Source organism: Erpetoichthys calabaricus, chromosome 8 (genome assembly GCF_900747795.2).
Source record: "Erpetoichthys calabaricus chromosome 8, fErpCal1.3, whole genome shotgun sequence".
Classification (NCBI taxonomy): domain Eukaryota; kingdom Metazoa; phylum Chordata; class Cladistia; order Polypteriformes; family Polypteridae; genus Erpetoichthys; species Erpetoichthys calabaricus.
In genome coordinates this window covers 22,571,245-22,587,136 of record NC_041401.2, presented here as the reverse complement: position 1 = coordinate 22,587,136, position 15,892 = coordinate 22,571,245, and the positions used below count along the sequence as shown (strand labels likewise).

The 15,892-nt window shown below is 38.5% G+C and overlaps 1 protein-coding gene across 1 annotated transcript in view; it reads right to left on the bottom strand.

The window, feature by feature from the left end:
• Positions 1-15,892, bottom strand: part of lrp2a (low density lipoprotein receptor-related protein 2a) — a 357,969-nt gene that overhangs the window by 178,832 nt on the left and 163,245 nt on the right. The window contains 6 exon segments of the mRNA XM_051930710.1: positions 1,010-1,153; positions 3,823-3,989; positions 9,425-9,553; positions 10,933-11,110; positions 12,160-12,388; positions 14,487-14,671. Coding sequence (XP_051786670.1) covers positions 1,010-1,153; positions 3,823-3,989; positions 9,425-9,553; positions 10,933-11,110; positions 12,160-12,388; positions 14,487-14,671 — 1,032 coding nt within the window.

Sequence of the window (15,892 nt, the reverse complement as noted above, 5' to 3'; positions counted from 1 at the left end):
AAGTACAAAGCAGAATCCAACAGTAGATGATATCCCATAATAGGATTCGGATTTGTTCAGAGTCCTGGAGACCAAGTGCCACATTTCAGCACCATAAATTAGCAAAAAGAACTTTAAAAAGGAATCCAGGAGATAAGGCAAAGACAGAAACTGTTCTGTTCTAAATACTAAAGGCAAAAGCACAAGATGAAAATCAGATGCAAAAAGTCAGGCATGAGCCAAAAAAAAAAAAAAGGTTTTGAAAAGGACATTTAGAATAAGGTTATCCATCCATTACCCAACCCACTATATCCTAACTACAGGGTCACAGGGGTCTGCTGGAGCCAATCCCAGCCAACACAGGGCACAAGGCAGGAAACAAACCCCGGGCAGGGCGCCAGCCCACCGTAGGGCACACACACACACCAAGCACACACTAGGGACAATTTAGAATCGCCAATCCACCTAACCTGCATGTCTTTGGACTGTGGGAGGAAACCCACGCAGACACGGGGAGAACATGCAAACTCCACGCAGGGAGGACCCGGGAAGCGAATCCAGGTCTCCTAACTGTGAGGCAGCAGTTTTACCACTGCACCACCGTGCCTCCCTGAATAAGGTTATGGATCTGTCAAATCAGATAGATTACACGGCAACCTACTAGTTTCTGATATTCCTCTCCATTCAGTCGTCTGAAGACGACCTTTTAACTGTCGTAATTCAAAGATCATGATCTCTGAGGACACACCACTGACAACACAGAAGCTGCTCTAACGATGAAGATAAAATCATGGTGATTGTAAATAACCAAACTTTTGGTGAAAATGGTACAGAATATTTAATCTCTATAAAAGTGAGCTTCAGATCGAAAAACTGATATTAAATTTGAGTTCTAGAGTTAAGACAACCCCCAAACTGAGTGCTAGCAGAAGAAATATACTAGAATAAACATACAAAATAATTAACTAATGAATCCACCCATAACAGATATGCTCATTTATGTGGCTAAAACCCTGTAGAAGGTGCTTACCTCAATGGACTGAGTTGCTGGATTAGTATAGTAGAGATTCCTGGTCACCCAGTCTAAAGCCAAACCCATAGGAGCCCCAAGAATGGCAGCGGGGGCAAATTCAGTCCGGTTTGTCCCATCTGACTTAACTCTGTGAATTTCACCCTAAAAATATACAGAAAAATGTCATATTAAGTGTTTTATCGTGTGCCACAGATTTATTTAGTTAACAGCAATCAATGAAATATTAGATGGATAGATTAATAATGGAAAAGCATTTGTTTTCTATTCATGTTGCTCAACCAAAAGTCTTAAGCTTTATTTCAAAATATAATATTTGCTATCTCTTGCCCTACTTGTACTTTCAACACCTTTCCCCGGTATCCATGTGGGTCTGTACTTCTCTTGACTGATTCTCCTTTTCTTGAGTGCCTTCTCGCAAATCCTGCTTCTCAGACTCTGTCATTATTTTCGAGGCACCTTTCTTACCACCTGTCCCATTTTGTGTTTCCTGTCTTTGAAGACGACTCTCTTAGCATGGCTCCTATGCTTGTTCTCCTCCTTGTTTGTACTCACACTCACCCTTCCTCTTTTGATCGCATCACCAAAGCCTAACTGACCAATCAGGACTGGACACACACACACACACAGACCTTAGCATTTTATTATATATTAGACAGAGTGTGGCAAAAAGTAGTTTATTCTGTAGGTCAGAACACTGGGAGGTTAGGGGCTGATATTTTGTTGCAAGTGAGGTTGAAGTAACAAGGCAAGAAAACATTTAGCCCATTCATAGTATTCACGGTCATTACAGTAGAACAGACATGATGTGCAAAATAGGCAGCTTTAAATATTTCCTTACAAGTTAGAATCAGGCTGTGGCACAAGAAATGATGCCATAAACTCAATAAAAAGCTCAAGCGCGTGAGATGTTTTAGACATTCCCTGTCTTTTGTTCATTTTCTGACTTATTGTTATTTTTGTTGTGTTGGAATTATTTTTCATATTTCTGTGTAAATTTTGTTATATTTGATAATACAGTAATCCCTCCTCCATCGCGGGGGTTGCGTTCCAGAGCCACCCGCGAAATAAGAAAATCCGCGAAGTAGAAACCATATGTTTATATGGTTATTTTTATATTGTCATGCTTGGGTCACAGATTTGCGCAGAAAACACAGGAGGTTGTAGAGAGACAGGAACGTTATTCAAACACTGCAAACAAACATTTGTCTCTTTTTCAAAAGTTTAAACTGTGCTCCATGACAAGACAGAGATGACAGTTCTGTCTCACAATTAAAAGAATGCAAACATATCTTCCTCTTCAAAGGAGTGCGCGTCAGAGAGAGAAAAGCAAACAAATCAATAGGGCTGTTTTAAGTATGCGAAGCACCGCCGGTACAAAGCTGTTGAAGGCGGCAGCTCACACCCCCTCCGTCAGGAGCAGGGAGAGAGAGAGCCAGAGAAAAACAAAGTCAAAAATCAATACGTGCCCTTTGAGCTTTTAAGTATGCGAAGCACCGTGCAGCATGTCCTTCAGGAAGCAGCTGCACACAGAAGGTAGCAACGTCCGTATCGTCTAGGTGTGCGAACAGCCCCCCTGCTCACCCCCCCCTACGTCAGCGCAAGAGAGAGAGAGAGAGAGAGAAAGTAAGTTGGGTAGCTTCTCAGCCATCTGCCAATAGCGTCCCTTGTATGAAATCAACTGGGCAAACCAAATGAGGAAGCATGTACCAGAAATTAAAAGACCCATTGTCCGCAGAAACCCGCGAAGCAGCGAAAAATCCGCGATATATATTTAAATATGCTTACATATAAAATCCGCGATGGAGTGAAGCCGCAAAAGGCGAAGCGCGATATAGCGAGGGATCACTGTAAGTTAAGATTTCTGTATTGTTTTTTTAAATGTTCTGAAGTTTTATTCACTTAGTGTGTGAAGCCCCAGGAGGCAGGGCCACCTTGCTGGGATTTATTGAGCAAGTTAGAAAATCTCAGCAGTGAATTATTGAGTTTGTAAGCATTGAACTTACTTGTTTTCATGAATGTTTGCTTTGTTTTGTGGATTTTGAATAGTGGGTAGTATTTTGCTATGGAATTGCCCTTCTGAGATGCATTCCTTTTGCAATTTTGAGCATTTATGTTATTTCTTTTGTTTGTGTAAACAGGCCCCCCCCCCCGTGAATCCTGGTCACTTTACAGCAAGGCAGCAGTGTCACCACTGCATCACAATGCCGCCCCTGGCATCAGAATGTATGTATGAAAACACCAACACTGCAAGTTAAATTACCAGGTATGCACAGGAATGAGCAGGCAGTTTACACAGAAACATTTAATTCAGGAGCATATCCTAGTCAGCCAGTCAGTAAAGTGGTACTCGTGAGTTGAATCCAAGCCCAAATAAAAAGGAAGGGCAAAACATAATTAAAAAAGGGGGTCATATAATAATAGAAGGCCATAAATAAGTTAATATGCCTTTTTGACACCACGTGTTTGGCAAACACTTCTCCCACTGTTTCTTTGTGCTCAAAAACTTATTATCTCATATGCTTAATGTCCACTATAGGTGATGTAGTGTCCTCACTATGGTATCTTATGATCAAGCTTCTATCCTGCATCACTCCATTTACACTGTAGTTGAAGTCCCTACTTTTTAAAATAACAGAAATGTAAAGAAAGTAAAGGGGTGAACAATGCAAAGAAAACACAATTAATCGAATGAGCAATATTTTTGTGCAGAGGTGAAAAAGGCAAAGAGAAAAAGAACATAAAAATTCATGAATACACAAGAAAAACACAGAGAATGAGATCAGGAAGAAGGACGAAGCTTCAATACTTACTGGATTCTCCACCCAGTAGATCATTTGCTCAACGTCATCAAAGTCAACATCGTACCCATTCTGCAGCCCAACGATTGGAACCATTGCATCGTTGCTCTTGTCTTGTGGATTCAGTGAAATTCCATAGATAATACTATCTCTCACAACAATAAGGAATGGGTCTTCAACTAAAAGGTAAACGGAAAATGGTTATTATCCTAATAGCTAAATATTGGCTTAGCCAATGTGCATGAAATCTCAGTCTTTCCTAAATTCATGTGTTCATTTAAGTAGGAAACAAAGCTAAGTCATGTTTTGTTACAAAATGATCAGAATTTAGTATTTAAAAATCAGGCTGACTTAATGTCAGCTCTTATTTGCAGGTTTACGTTGAAGGCGTTGACTATCTTCTATGCATGTGTCTCCTCTTCTTGGAGCAGCAGTAACAAATACTATCAGTAGTGGTGAGCAGGTGGGAGCAAATGACTGACTGACTGACTGTCAGCCCTCCAACTTTTCTGGGCACATTTCAATGTAGCTTCATTTAAATCAACTGTATTAGACGATCCATAGACAAAAGTCGAGGAAGGACCAATGATCTATTGTTCTCCATTCCAGACAATATAACATTGATTTAGCTATAAAGTGCCTTGTTGAGTCCATGGGGTTTGTGTTCATATACAGTAACTAAGGGGAATTTATAGAAAGGAGGCAGTTCCTGGCAGTGATTGGCAGGTGATCTGCCAATCTGGCTTTAACAGAGGCTGAGTAAACAAAGCAAAATGTTCGTTCATGAGAAGGAGCTGTTGCTCCCAATTTTACTGAAGATCAGTTACCAGATTTTAAACTTTAGCTCTCTTTTGCATAACAACTGAGCATACATGGAAATCACAACATGACGGCACCTCTATATTTATGATTATTATGACTGAGGTTTCAGATTATTCAGCAACTTTGATGGTCTCCATTTCTGGCTATTTGACAAATTGACTTTATCTCTTGGTCCTTATGTTTCTTTTTTTTTTCTGGCAACTTTCCATTTGACCATTGTCCATAGGATATTTACAAGTTTAAATCAAATCAAGTCAAATCAAATCAAATCAAAATCTTTATTGTCATTGTAGCAATGAAACATTGTACAACAATATTTAGGTGCAATTTTATAATGCAAAAATAAAATAAAAACAAAACACAATTACTCAAGTTAAAACTAAAATTATCCATTCATACATACGTCATATTGCACTTGTCCCATACCCAATGTTGATTTAGAGCTGTATTGTAAACATGAGAGTGTATTGTATTGTAAACATGAAGGTGCACTCGGTCAGATTGACCACTTAGCAGCATTCAGCATGGTGATGGCTGAAGGATAGAAACTGTTTCTCAGTCTATTTGTCTTAGTCTTTATGGATCTGAAACGTCTGCCTTAAGGCAGGCATTCAAACAATGCATGTCCTGGGTGTGATGGGTCCTGAAGAATTTTCTTGATGTTCCTGAGACAACAGGAACTAAGTAGTTCTTCTAGTGAGGGGAGAGGACAGACGACTATCTGCTGGGCGACCTTAATGACTCTTTCACGCTGGAAAGAGTCTTTGAGAACACCACGAGAGTGATTTGGAAGACAACTAGTGCTAACGAGGGTGTGTTTTGATTCAAGATTTTTCTTTTGTTTGTATTAAATGGGGGTTTTGCCTGATTGGCACCTCAACTATTCTTGGACTCACCGTGCCTCATCACTCGCCCCTTTGCAATATGTGTAAAATCCTTTCATTATTTCCCTAAACTTGGTATTTCTATTACAGGATCATGGAAGCAGGCACAGGCTATACCAACAGCTTTGGTTGCAACCAGCACTGTATAGCAGGCCAGACATAAATAAAATATCAAAATCTACTTGGGTGCCACCATGAGAAGCTGTAGGGGAGCACTACCACTTACGACATGCAGTGCTGTGGCACCGGAAGTACTCCTGGGTATGGCATAGAAGAAGCTGCCCCCTCAGCATCAGGACGTCAGAGTCGGGAGGCAGTGGACAACACTTACAGAGGAGAACTAGAAGGAGGTGGAAGTGCTATTTTGAATATTATACAGTTCTAGATCAGCTTTAACCCTCTGAAGGTGATTTTGTAAAATACATTTTTATTTATCTGTGTCTGGCTGAGTTGTGTCTGGTGTCTGGGGCTTGGGGGGGTGCCCCCTCGTGGCCACACTGTGTATAAAACAAAACTTCCAGCTAAGTCTCACGCTTCTAAAACAATTTAAAAGTTCTCAACAAATGGATTATTGTTCTTATTTGCATGACTCTGTGATTCCGAGTTAAGATACAATATTAATAAAAAGAGCCTTGATACACTGAGAGGATTTGCTGGCAGGACAGTAAAATATTATTATTTAAATAAGAGATTATGTTTTATCAGTTAAGGGAACTGAGATACAATACAATACTTCCCACTTGGGGTAAAGTATAAACAATAATAATAATAATAATAAAATATATTATTATTATATTATATTATTATTATTATTATTATTATGAACTGTGGAAAAAATAAGCATGGTGTATTGCACACTTTGGCACAGCATATGGTCCCCCAGCAAGAAATTAGCAATAGAAAAAAAATTAATTAAATAAATAAATAAATCTAGGAAATCTGTACCCTTAGGATATTAATAGCTACATCTTTACTGTGAACCTCTAGCATTCAGCTAACACTTAATATTCCACATTTGGTGTCTGATTGCTATGACCTGTAGGAGGTGCCACTGAGTCCCCAAACCCTCCAACACGCCAACACAAGTCCCAGTTCAAAAAATAATTTATTTTAACAAATACCTTCACAGATAATGCACAAATACATACAGCACAGGTACAGTTCTTTCTTTCTTTCTTTCTTTCTTTCTTTCTTTCTTTCTTTCTTTCTTTCTTTCTTTCTTTCTTTCTTTCTTTCTTTCTTTCTTTCTTTCTATCCACTCTTCCAGGCAAGTGTTGTCCAGATCCTCTACCGATTCCTTCCTTTAAGCCAGACCTGCGAGTACTTCAGTGTTACCGCACTACAGGTTGGAACCACTTCCGGATCAGGTGGAAGATCCCTAAAGTAGGGTCAATATGTACCTGCAGCTCCTCCTGGTGGCACCCATGGAATACCACAGGGCTGTCTAATGGGAGTGTAATTCCCAGCCTGCCCTGCCCTGCTTGCACCGTAGCCCAGGCAGACTGCCACCTATGGTATCAAGGGAGCAAATAGGCCATGCTATTGGTCTCCCTCTGTCCTTCCTTTAAACTGGGCTCCCGGCCAGGTAAGGTACCTTGAACCATCCCAGCCAGAATGCCAGCCCAGCCCTGGTGTCCATTACACTGCATATAGTGCAGCAGATACCCCGGTAAAGTTCACAGTCTACCTTTTTTCATCTCCTTTATAATATTTTTTTTTTTTTTCATTTGATATACTATATTGGACTCACTGCTATTTTTACAATGAAATACAAATGAATCACTGCAAGGCTCTAACATGGCCAAGCAAAGAAATTTTGATGAAAGTTAATTTTTGTGGTTTGAATTGCTTTGTCATCGCAGATTAAACTTAAGCAAATTTGCCACAGGCACATCACGACGACTCATTCCTGAGTCATCATTCACCTTTCTATGGTAAATAAAGCTGCAATATTTTCAGATGTTCCCAGAAGTTGCAACTTGAGATGGGCTCAATTTCTGAAACCAGGAGCAACTGCTGAAGTTTTAGATTAAAGGTTCTTTGTATACTCTTAATGAAATACCCCACAAGAAGGAGAAAAAAAAAGTATGATTTGGAATATTTACTACCAAAATTAAAGATTAGAAACAGACTTTCAAATGGGAGGTTGTTGACAACTTTCTTCCGGCATTTATGTTGGAATCCAGCATGCCTTATAAAATGTTTGCTCCCTATCATCACATTTTATTAGATCCAACAGGCACATGTGGATCAGGAAGTGCTAAACAAGTTTTAATTGAAAGCAGCGCCTTACTCTATGCACTTTCATTAGAATATGACAGGGGGCAACCACCCCACACATTCCAGTCAACTGGCAGACATAACTCAAAGTTATTATCAGTAAGCACATGAGACGCTACCTATGGGACACCCAAGTCATTTTAAACTTTAGGAGCTGAACTGGAAAGCAGAAGAAGAAAAGCACAGACCAGCGCCTGCGACTGCAAGAATGAAGGGGAAATTGGTGTTGGACACTAAAACATTAGAATTAAGAGAGTGTAAGCAAATGTTACCTGGGGCTGACTGTGTGTGGACTGAAAACTAAAGAACATTGTGTGTTTGAGGCGGTGGAACTCTCATTCTGTAGACTTGAGATCAATGGACACCGTGGACATCTCTAAAAAGACCCTTAAGACCCATTTGTTCAGGCCCACCTTTGTTGCATTTTAGTTCCAGGTCTTAATTTGTTCAAGTATGCTTTTGTGCGTTATCATGTTTAATTGTGTACTGTATGTCATTCAGTTTTATTCCTGGTTTTAATTTGTTAGCTTGCCTTTGTTTCAATTGACTTGTAAACAAATCACTACCCGAGAATAAGTTGAACGATTTTGGTTCATTTGATTCGTAAACAATTTACTACCTAAGATCAGTGTAATGATTTGCTTTTATTTGTTTCATAAATTAGTCACTACTCAAGAATCGGTCTAATGATTTTCATTTGATTCATAAAGGAGTCACTACCCGAGAATCAGCCTAACAATTCTTATTCATTTGATTCATGAACGAGTCACTACCCGAGAATCATTCTAAAGATTTTTGCTCCATGTTATTCGTGATCATTTTGAACTGCACAATTCTCATTCACTTATGATTCTGTACTGAAACATCTTATTTTAGTTAGTCTAACGATTCCAGTTCATCTTATTCATGAATGAGTCACTACCCAAGGATCAGTCTAACAATTTTCATTTCATGTAATTCGTGATCAAATAATTTCAACCTGCACAATTCATATTCACTTGTGATCCTGAAATGAAATAATTTTAATTATGCCTTTTAAATGTTTTTCATACTTTATGTATGGAAGTAGAACAATAGCATATATGTTAAATATATAATGAATTGTATCTTTATATATAAATAATGATATATTTACATATAATAAATAAAAATCAAAAAACAATAATATTAATTATATATTTATATACACACATGCATACATATATATGAAAATAATTTACGAATTATTGAATATGTGATCAGAGGGGACCAGACCCTAATTTTCCATATCAAATTAAGCAAAAGAATCAATTCACTTAAACAGGCAAAAGAAGACCCTGCTCAGTTGTTGTCCAAATTGAATTTGCATGGTCTGAGTCTCTGTTGGTTCTCCTCCCTGATTCCCCAAAAACACATGCCTAATTCCTAATGTTCTTATGTATGTTATAAAAAGCTCTGACCACAATGATTCTGCATTAAAAGGGTTAAAAGAGGAATGGATTGGATCAGTTGCGAAGACAATCATAACATTAAAAATCTAATATTAGTAGGAGAGTGCAAGAATTTGAAAACCTCCAGGAATTGAGTAGAATTAAAATTCCCTTGAGGAAATATTTTAGCAGAGCGTAACAGAGTAGAAGCTGTCATACCTCGAACACAGGTGATCATATCTGCAGCCAAGGTCCAACCAGACGGACAAGCACAGGAGTAAAATCTCGGTCCAATTGACGAAAGCAGACAAATATGAGTGCAAGGACTCATAGAGCAATAATTCACCCCTGTGTAAAAAAATAAAGTTAGATTTAGTACAGTATTAGATGTTATAGCCAGTGTAGTTGAAGACCTATCCAGGTCTGGATTTAAAACACAAGTCTCCAGCCATTATAATTTTATGAGTGTTCATATTCAGAACAGATGCAAATACGTTTTAGGTGAAATCTAATAGATATCAGATATTTATCAAAATTACTTTAGATTTAAATAAATTAACCTATCACCATGACATATTACCCTTTTTGATTAGATACTACGTCTAATACTATAAATACAAATGTTTTATGTATTAACATTCCCAGGCCTCTAATTTTCTTTGTATAGCTGGATTGAAAGATTTGGCCAGTCCAATCTCTTTTCAACCAAAACTGGTCCTTACTTATTAGGTTAGTCTCCTGTAAACATACTATCTTGGCATTCAGGCCTGTTAGGTAAGTATTTTTTTTTTTTCTCTTTAGATCATGATTGAGACCTTTGCCATTCCAGTTTACAAAGGTCACTGTTTGGTCAGAGAGAAACAGCTTCTGAACTTTTGAGGACATTTTGTAGGCTTAAGTAAAGGTAGTATGTTGTTTCATACCACAGCTTTAACCTTGGTATCATAATATTGTCAGGTATTATAGCTAAGGAGCCTATTATTATGTTGGTGCTGACAGTTGTTAGGGTAAAAAAAAAATTACTCAACCCAATTTATAGTCATGGAGGGTGGAACCTTTTTCATCAAGGTAGCAAACGGCTCTGGGCAGGACACCAGTCCATCACAGAGTCCACTCATGAAACATATAGGGCAATTTAGAGTTGTCATTTAACCTAATCTGTATGGTTAATGGCTTTGAAAATGGAAGGGAAACACAGGTACCTGGGTGAAAAGTCACGTAGACATGGTGGGGGAAAAGCAAACTCCACACTGAAAAAAACTGGGTGTGGGATTCACATCCAAGAATCCAAATCCACTAAATAGTGCAAGATAAATATCTTCAGCTAAAGTGTCAGATTCCAACCAATCCTTTTAGTTAAAGACTGCAAAGAAAATGTCTGAAACTTTGCAAAAAGAGGAAAAGAATTGTCTACCCAAATTTCAAAACAATAAAATATGGTGCATTCATCCCCTGAAAGCTGACTGTGGGCAAAGAGTAACCAAGACCCTTATATCCGGTAACTTTTTAGGAGTATGCTGCAAGTTAACCCCGACTATGATACAATAGGTGATTGTAATAGAATTTCAAAATCTTTACACAACACATTCAAAACCATATTGTTGTAAATGATTCCATTTATGTAATAATATTCTGAGTGAACATTATCACAAAGAAAGAAGTTGGGTAGAGACCTTCATTTAAAATGGAAGAGTGAAGTAACATGCTAACCTAGACACAGCTCCTACCTGGAGGTTGTCTTGCAGAGTGGACAGCCACTATCCCCATTGGTTGCGGGAGATTGTATATCATCACTGTTTGATTCTCTCCATGCCATTTATTGGCACGAATGACACGGTGAGTGTATCTGTCGGTCCAATATACATAATCTTCAAAAATTGTTATAGCATGGGGATGCTGGAGGACCTGAGTGAAGAAAATATTGAAATCAGCTGTTACTGCCATGATGTGAAGAGAGGAGAGGAAGTGCATGTAATGAGGTGACAATGAAGGTAAAAAAATGCACCAAAGGAATTTCAGTAGTTGGACTGAATTCAGTGGAAGGACTGAGATTATTGCCTCATTACATGCATTTTATTAGTTTAATTATATTTAGAAAATTGCAACAATGCTTATAAACGAACATTATAAACTAACTAGAGGATCCTTTCATGTCACTTATAACTTCTGTGAAAAGGAAGCAAAAGAACTGGCTCTTTAACACTTTGAAATGCAAGAAAGAGCTGGAAAAGAGAAAATGATAGACAGAAAAAAGAAGAATATAGGTAAAAACTTGAAACAATTGAAAGTTAGTGTTAGTCTGTGTTTGTGCCTCATCTTATAATGTATTGGGTTGAAGTTATGTGTATTTTATGTTTTTTATAGTTTGAAATTATTATTGCTAATGTTTTATGTTGTTTCTGTGATTGTGTAATTTTGTACTGTCTCTTTAAATGTAGTTACGTTCCCTGTTATTTGTGGGTAGAGCCCCAGGAAGGCAGGGTCATGCTGACATCACCATTCCTGGGGCCTCCCTCTGGCTATATAAATAAGCTGAGAAAGCTCTGGAGTTGGGAATCATTCATCTATAATGGAGTTTGTGGGTATTGTGGTCCTTTTCTACTGGACAGCTACTTAGTGAAATGTCCTTTGTTAGGGGATACCTACTCTTCTACATGTGCCATCTGCCAAATTTCAGCTTTTTTAGCTGAACATGAAATAGTGTGAGCAAATGAGTGAGTTAACATTCCATTATTTACTGTAGGTAGATTAAGTTGGTTTCTCATTTTGCAACATACTGGAAAGTTTCAAGTAAAGTTAACTTATGCAATGTTTTACTGTCAGGCTGCTCTAAAATGGCCCCCTAAGTGTGTCCCCATGGGTCCCTGTGCCTTCTTCAGAATGTTATGTTATTATTAGATCATCTCTTGTACTGACTCCAATGGGACTGTAACAAATCCAATGTGTTTCCTTACCAAATCACTGGCTAGAACCTGCCTCCTGTTGTTGCCATTATAGTCACAGTAGTCAATAAAATCCAGGTAAGCATCTGCAAAGTACAGCAATCTGTTGGGGTAATCAATCGTCAAGCCGTTAGGCCAGTAAAGCTTATTGCTAACTATTGTTGTTCTCATTTTCCCATCCATGCTGGCTCTTTCAATTCGAGGATTTCTTCCCCAGTCCGTCCAAAACATTACATGAGCACTGCAAGAAAAAAAAAACAGCAAGACATTGATCAATGGAAACATGATGGGCCTGTACCCAGGATGGATGAGAAGTCTCAAGTTTTTCATGAAATGCATTTAATTGCAGCTATATAGATTCAAACATCAGTCTACACAGAAAAGACTGATCTATTCATCCACCTTCTTAGTATCCCACTCAAGATGAAGATGAAGATCAACTTAATGCCACAAGGATGTACACAGTAACCACCAGGGGCTGCTCCTGCGCCCCAAACCTCAGACACAGTAAAGCCCAACACACTTGTAGATTACCTCAACACCTTTCCAAAATCATCTTTCCAAAGACCAGTCACAATACACAAAACATAAACAAGTTTTTCCTCCATCTGTCCTCCAGTTGAGTGTTGCCCTCTGCCTCCCAACCTCTAACTCATCTGATGTGAGGCGGTGGACTTCTTTTCAAGTTGGACATGGGAATGCTTTCAGTTAAACACCATGTCTTCCTGGAAACACATCCGGGCCATATGGAAAGTAGGGAGGAAACCCAAAAACAGCACCCTCTACTGACACCCAGGGACCCCCAACAGGGTTGCACTTCTGGACTCCAACTCCCAAGCACCGTAGTGAGCAGGACTGGACTGAGACCTTTATAGGCCCTAAGCACTTAAAAGATTTTGGTGCCCACAATTATATCTAATTGACAATATAAACAAGAATAAACCATAAAATGTAATTTTATTTTTCAAAATGAAGCAATACATACAGCAAAATGGAAAATAATTTTTATTTTGCAGTTTTGCATCATATGGTCCATGTAGGGTTGGCAGACGTCCCTTATATATGGGACATGTCCCATATTTGATCATTTTGTCCCCTGTCCCATATTGACCTTTCAGAAACACCTAAATGTCCTGTATTTAGTTCATTTTCAAATTTCGTAATAAAAATATATTTTTACTACCTTCTTACGGTACTTAGTTGTAACTTTATAAGTAATCATACTTTCTTTTCTCAGAATCTCTTGATGAAAATAACTGAAATGTAATGAGGAAACTTGTGTTTGCTGCCTGTTTAAATCTTGTTCAGTTGCTATGGTTAGCTGAGGGACAGCGACACTCTTACCGCTTTGCTCTCCAGTCGCGCTGCGTTGCAGTTGTGGATCAGCATTGCAACATACAGTCTCAACAAAGGGTGTTGTTACTACTTGCCACGGTCCACTTTTTTCTAACTTAAAAACTAATCCATCTATCCATTCCAAGATGCCAAAACGTAAGTGTAAATTTTGTAATGTATATTCCAGTGAATTGACATTTATCAAACAAGGCAGAAGCTATTTTGAAGCAAACAGTGGTGTATGTAATTGCATTTTCGGTGAATCATTTTCAAATGATTTTACTTTTGTTTTCCTCATCATAACCCATTAAAATCCTTGCTTTATGTTTTTAACTTATGTCTCTACTTTTGTATAATCTATTGGGCTGGGTGTGTAGGGGGCACGTATAAATTTCTATATATAGTAACAGAGAGAGAGATTTTAAGAGTGTCCCGTATTTCTAATTTTCTAATCTGGCAACCCTAGGTCCATGGTAAATCTGGCAATGGAAATTTCTGTGGTACCCCACACCCCTTCCCTTAATGACCTAAGCATGTGCTTATTTTGCTTATTTGTTAATCCAGCCCTGCCTGCGAGTGTCCTGACTGGGCTGCCACAAGAGGACCACTGCCACCTGTTGTATTGTGGATGAAACTGCTACCAACTTCCGGCATCTGCTTGTTCAAACATTAATTAATTCTGGTCAGGTACAAAGTCACTTCTTTGTTCAGCCAGTTAACTCATCCGTCGTTCTGTTCCTGCCTCCCATCTGGGTAAGAAACTGTCCTCCTTCCCAGCCAGGATGCCCATACTCTATCTACATCATTAAAACGATTTAATCTCGTCACTCCATGTCTTTGGTCTATGGAACGAAATCTACAAGAATTATATATAAGAAGGTGCAAACACAACACAAAAGGCACCACAGTCTGGAGATAAATTAATGACTAAGTGTTTATGGGTCAAACACACAGCCTCCCACATAGTCAGCCTCTGGTCTAGGATGTATTTTTAGTAGACTTACTCATTTCTGGGATCCAAAATGAGCCCTCTGGGGTTGGTTACATTTTCACTAATCAACACGGTCCGATGACTACCATCCAATTTGGACACTTCGATGGTTTCAAGAACAAAGTCAGTCCAATACAAATTTCTTCCAACCCAGTCAACAGCAATGCTCTCTGTCACAGTAACGCCACTGTTGAATACCTGGCAAATGAGAACAAAGACCATGAGCGAAATAAACTGAACAGATGAATGAGAAGAAAACTTTTACATGGTTCCTCTACAAAGTTTGTGTGTCCCAGCTTGTCATATGAGGAATAGTTATTATTGATTACTTCATTAATCTATTTATTTCTCAACTTCTGTTTTTTCATTTCAGGGTAATGGGGCGTCTTAGACTATCCTGTTTGAGAAATACTAATAATAATGTATGATGTGTTACATGTAGAAATGCCAGATTCAACAACACATTTGGACGTCTGAAATTTGAATGTACCCCTTATGAGAAGGTCTGGGGAGTCACAGTGGACGTGTCACTTTCTACATCAAGACAATGGACAGTGGAGGAGATTGAGGAGGCCAACAGAATGTTAGGTTATATGGCACCCCAATGTGTAGAGTACATATCAAAGGAGGTTATGCCTAAGCTTTGTGGCATACTAGTGGGGCCTCATCTAGAGCAATGCATGCAGTTTTATTATCCATATTATAAAAAAGACATAGCAGCACTAGAGGAAGTGCAGAGGAGAGCGACCAGGCTGATTCAGGACTGAGACGTGAGTTATGAGGAGAGATTAAAAGAGTTCAAGTAAACAGACATTCAAATCTTACTGATCTTACTGAAAAAATGATAACTTTGATCATTTTCAAATTGAAGGTATTTACCATGCTATATATGAATTTGCCATCCAAAATTGTGTTCTAAAGTTAATCACTTCCTTTACAAATAAAATGCAGCGTATCTTGTCTGTACAGGTACTTTACATTGCAGTCTATGGGACATGGAGGAAAAGCTTAAAAACTTACCAAATACGTCAATTTTTTAAGCCAAGACAGTTGTCAAGTATTGATATGTGTCTTGCGATTACACACACATTGTAAAGAATGTATGCATGTCGTTTGACTATTATGAGATTGAGCCATTTTAAAAGACGACCAGCCGCACATGATTTCTCAGCACTTAGTCATCCTATGCAATAACCTTTCACCCTGCCTGGGATGGTTTCCTCTCGACAAAGCAAATCACTGTAAACTTTTCATGTCACGTGGTTGGTTTTGTTCGGATTTACGTCTGTATTAAGTGAGAATTTGCACAAAACAAATAGAAAATGTACCCTTATCATGAGAAAAATGGTATCAGGAATAAGCAATAAAATGATTACTTCCCTTTTGTTGTCGAAAACATGAAAGGCATAGATCAATACT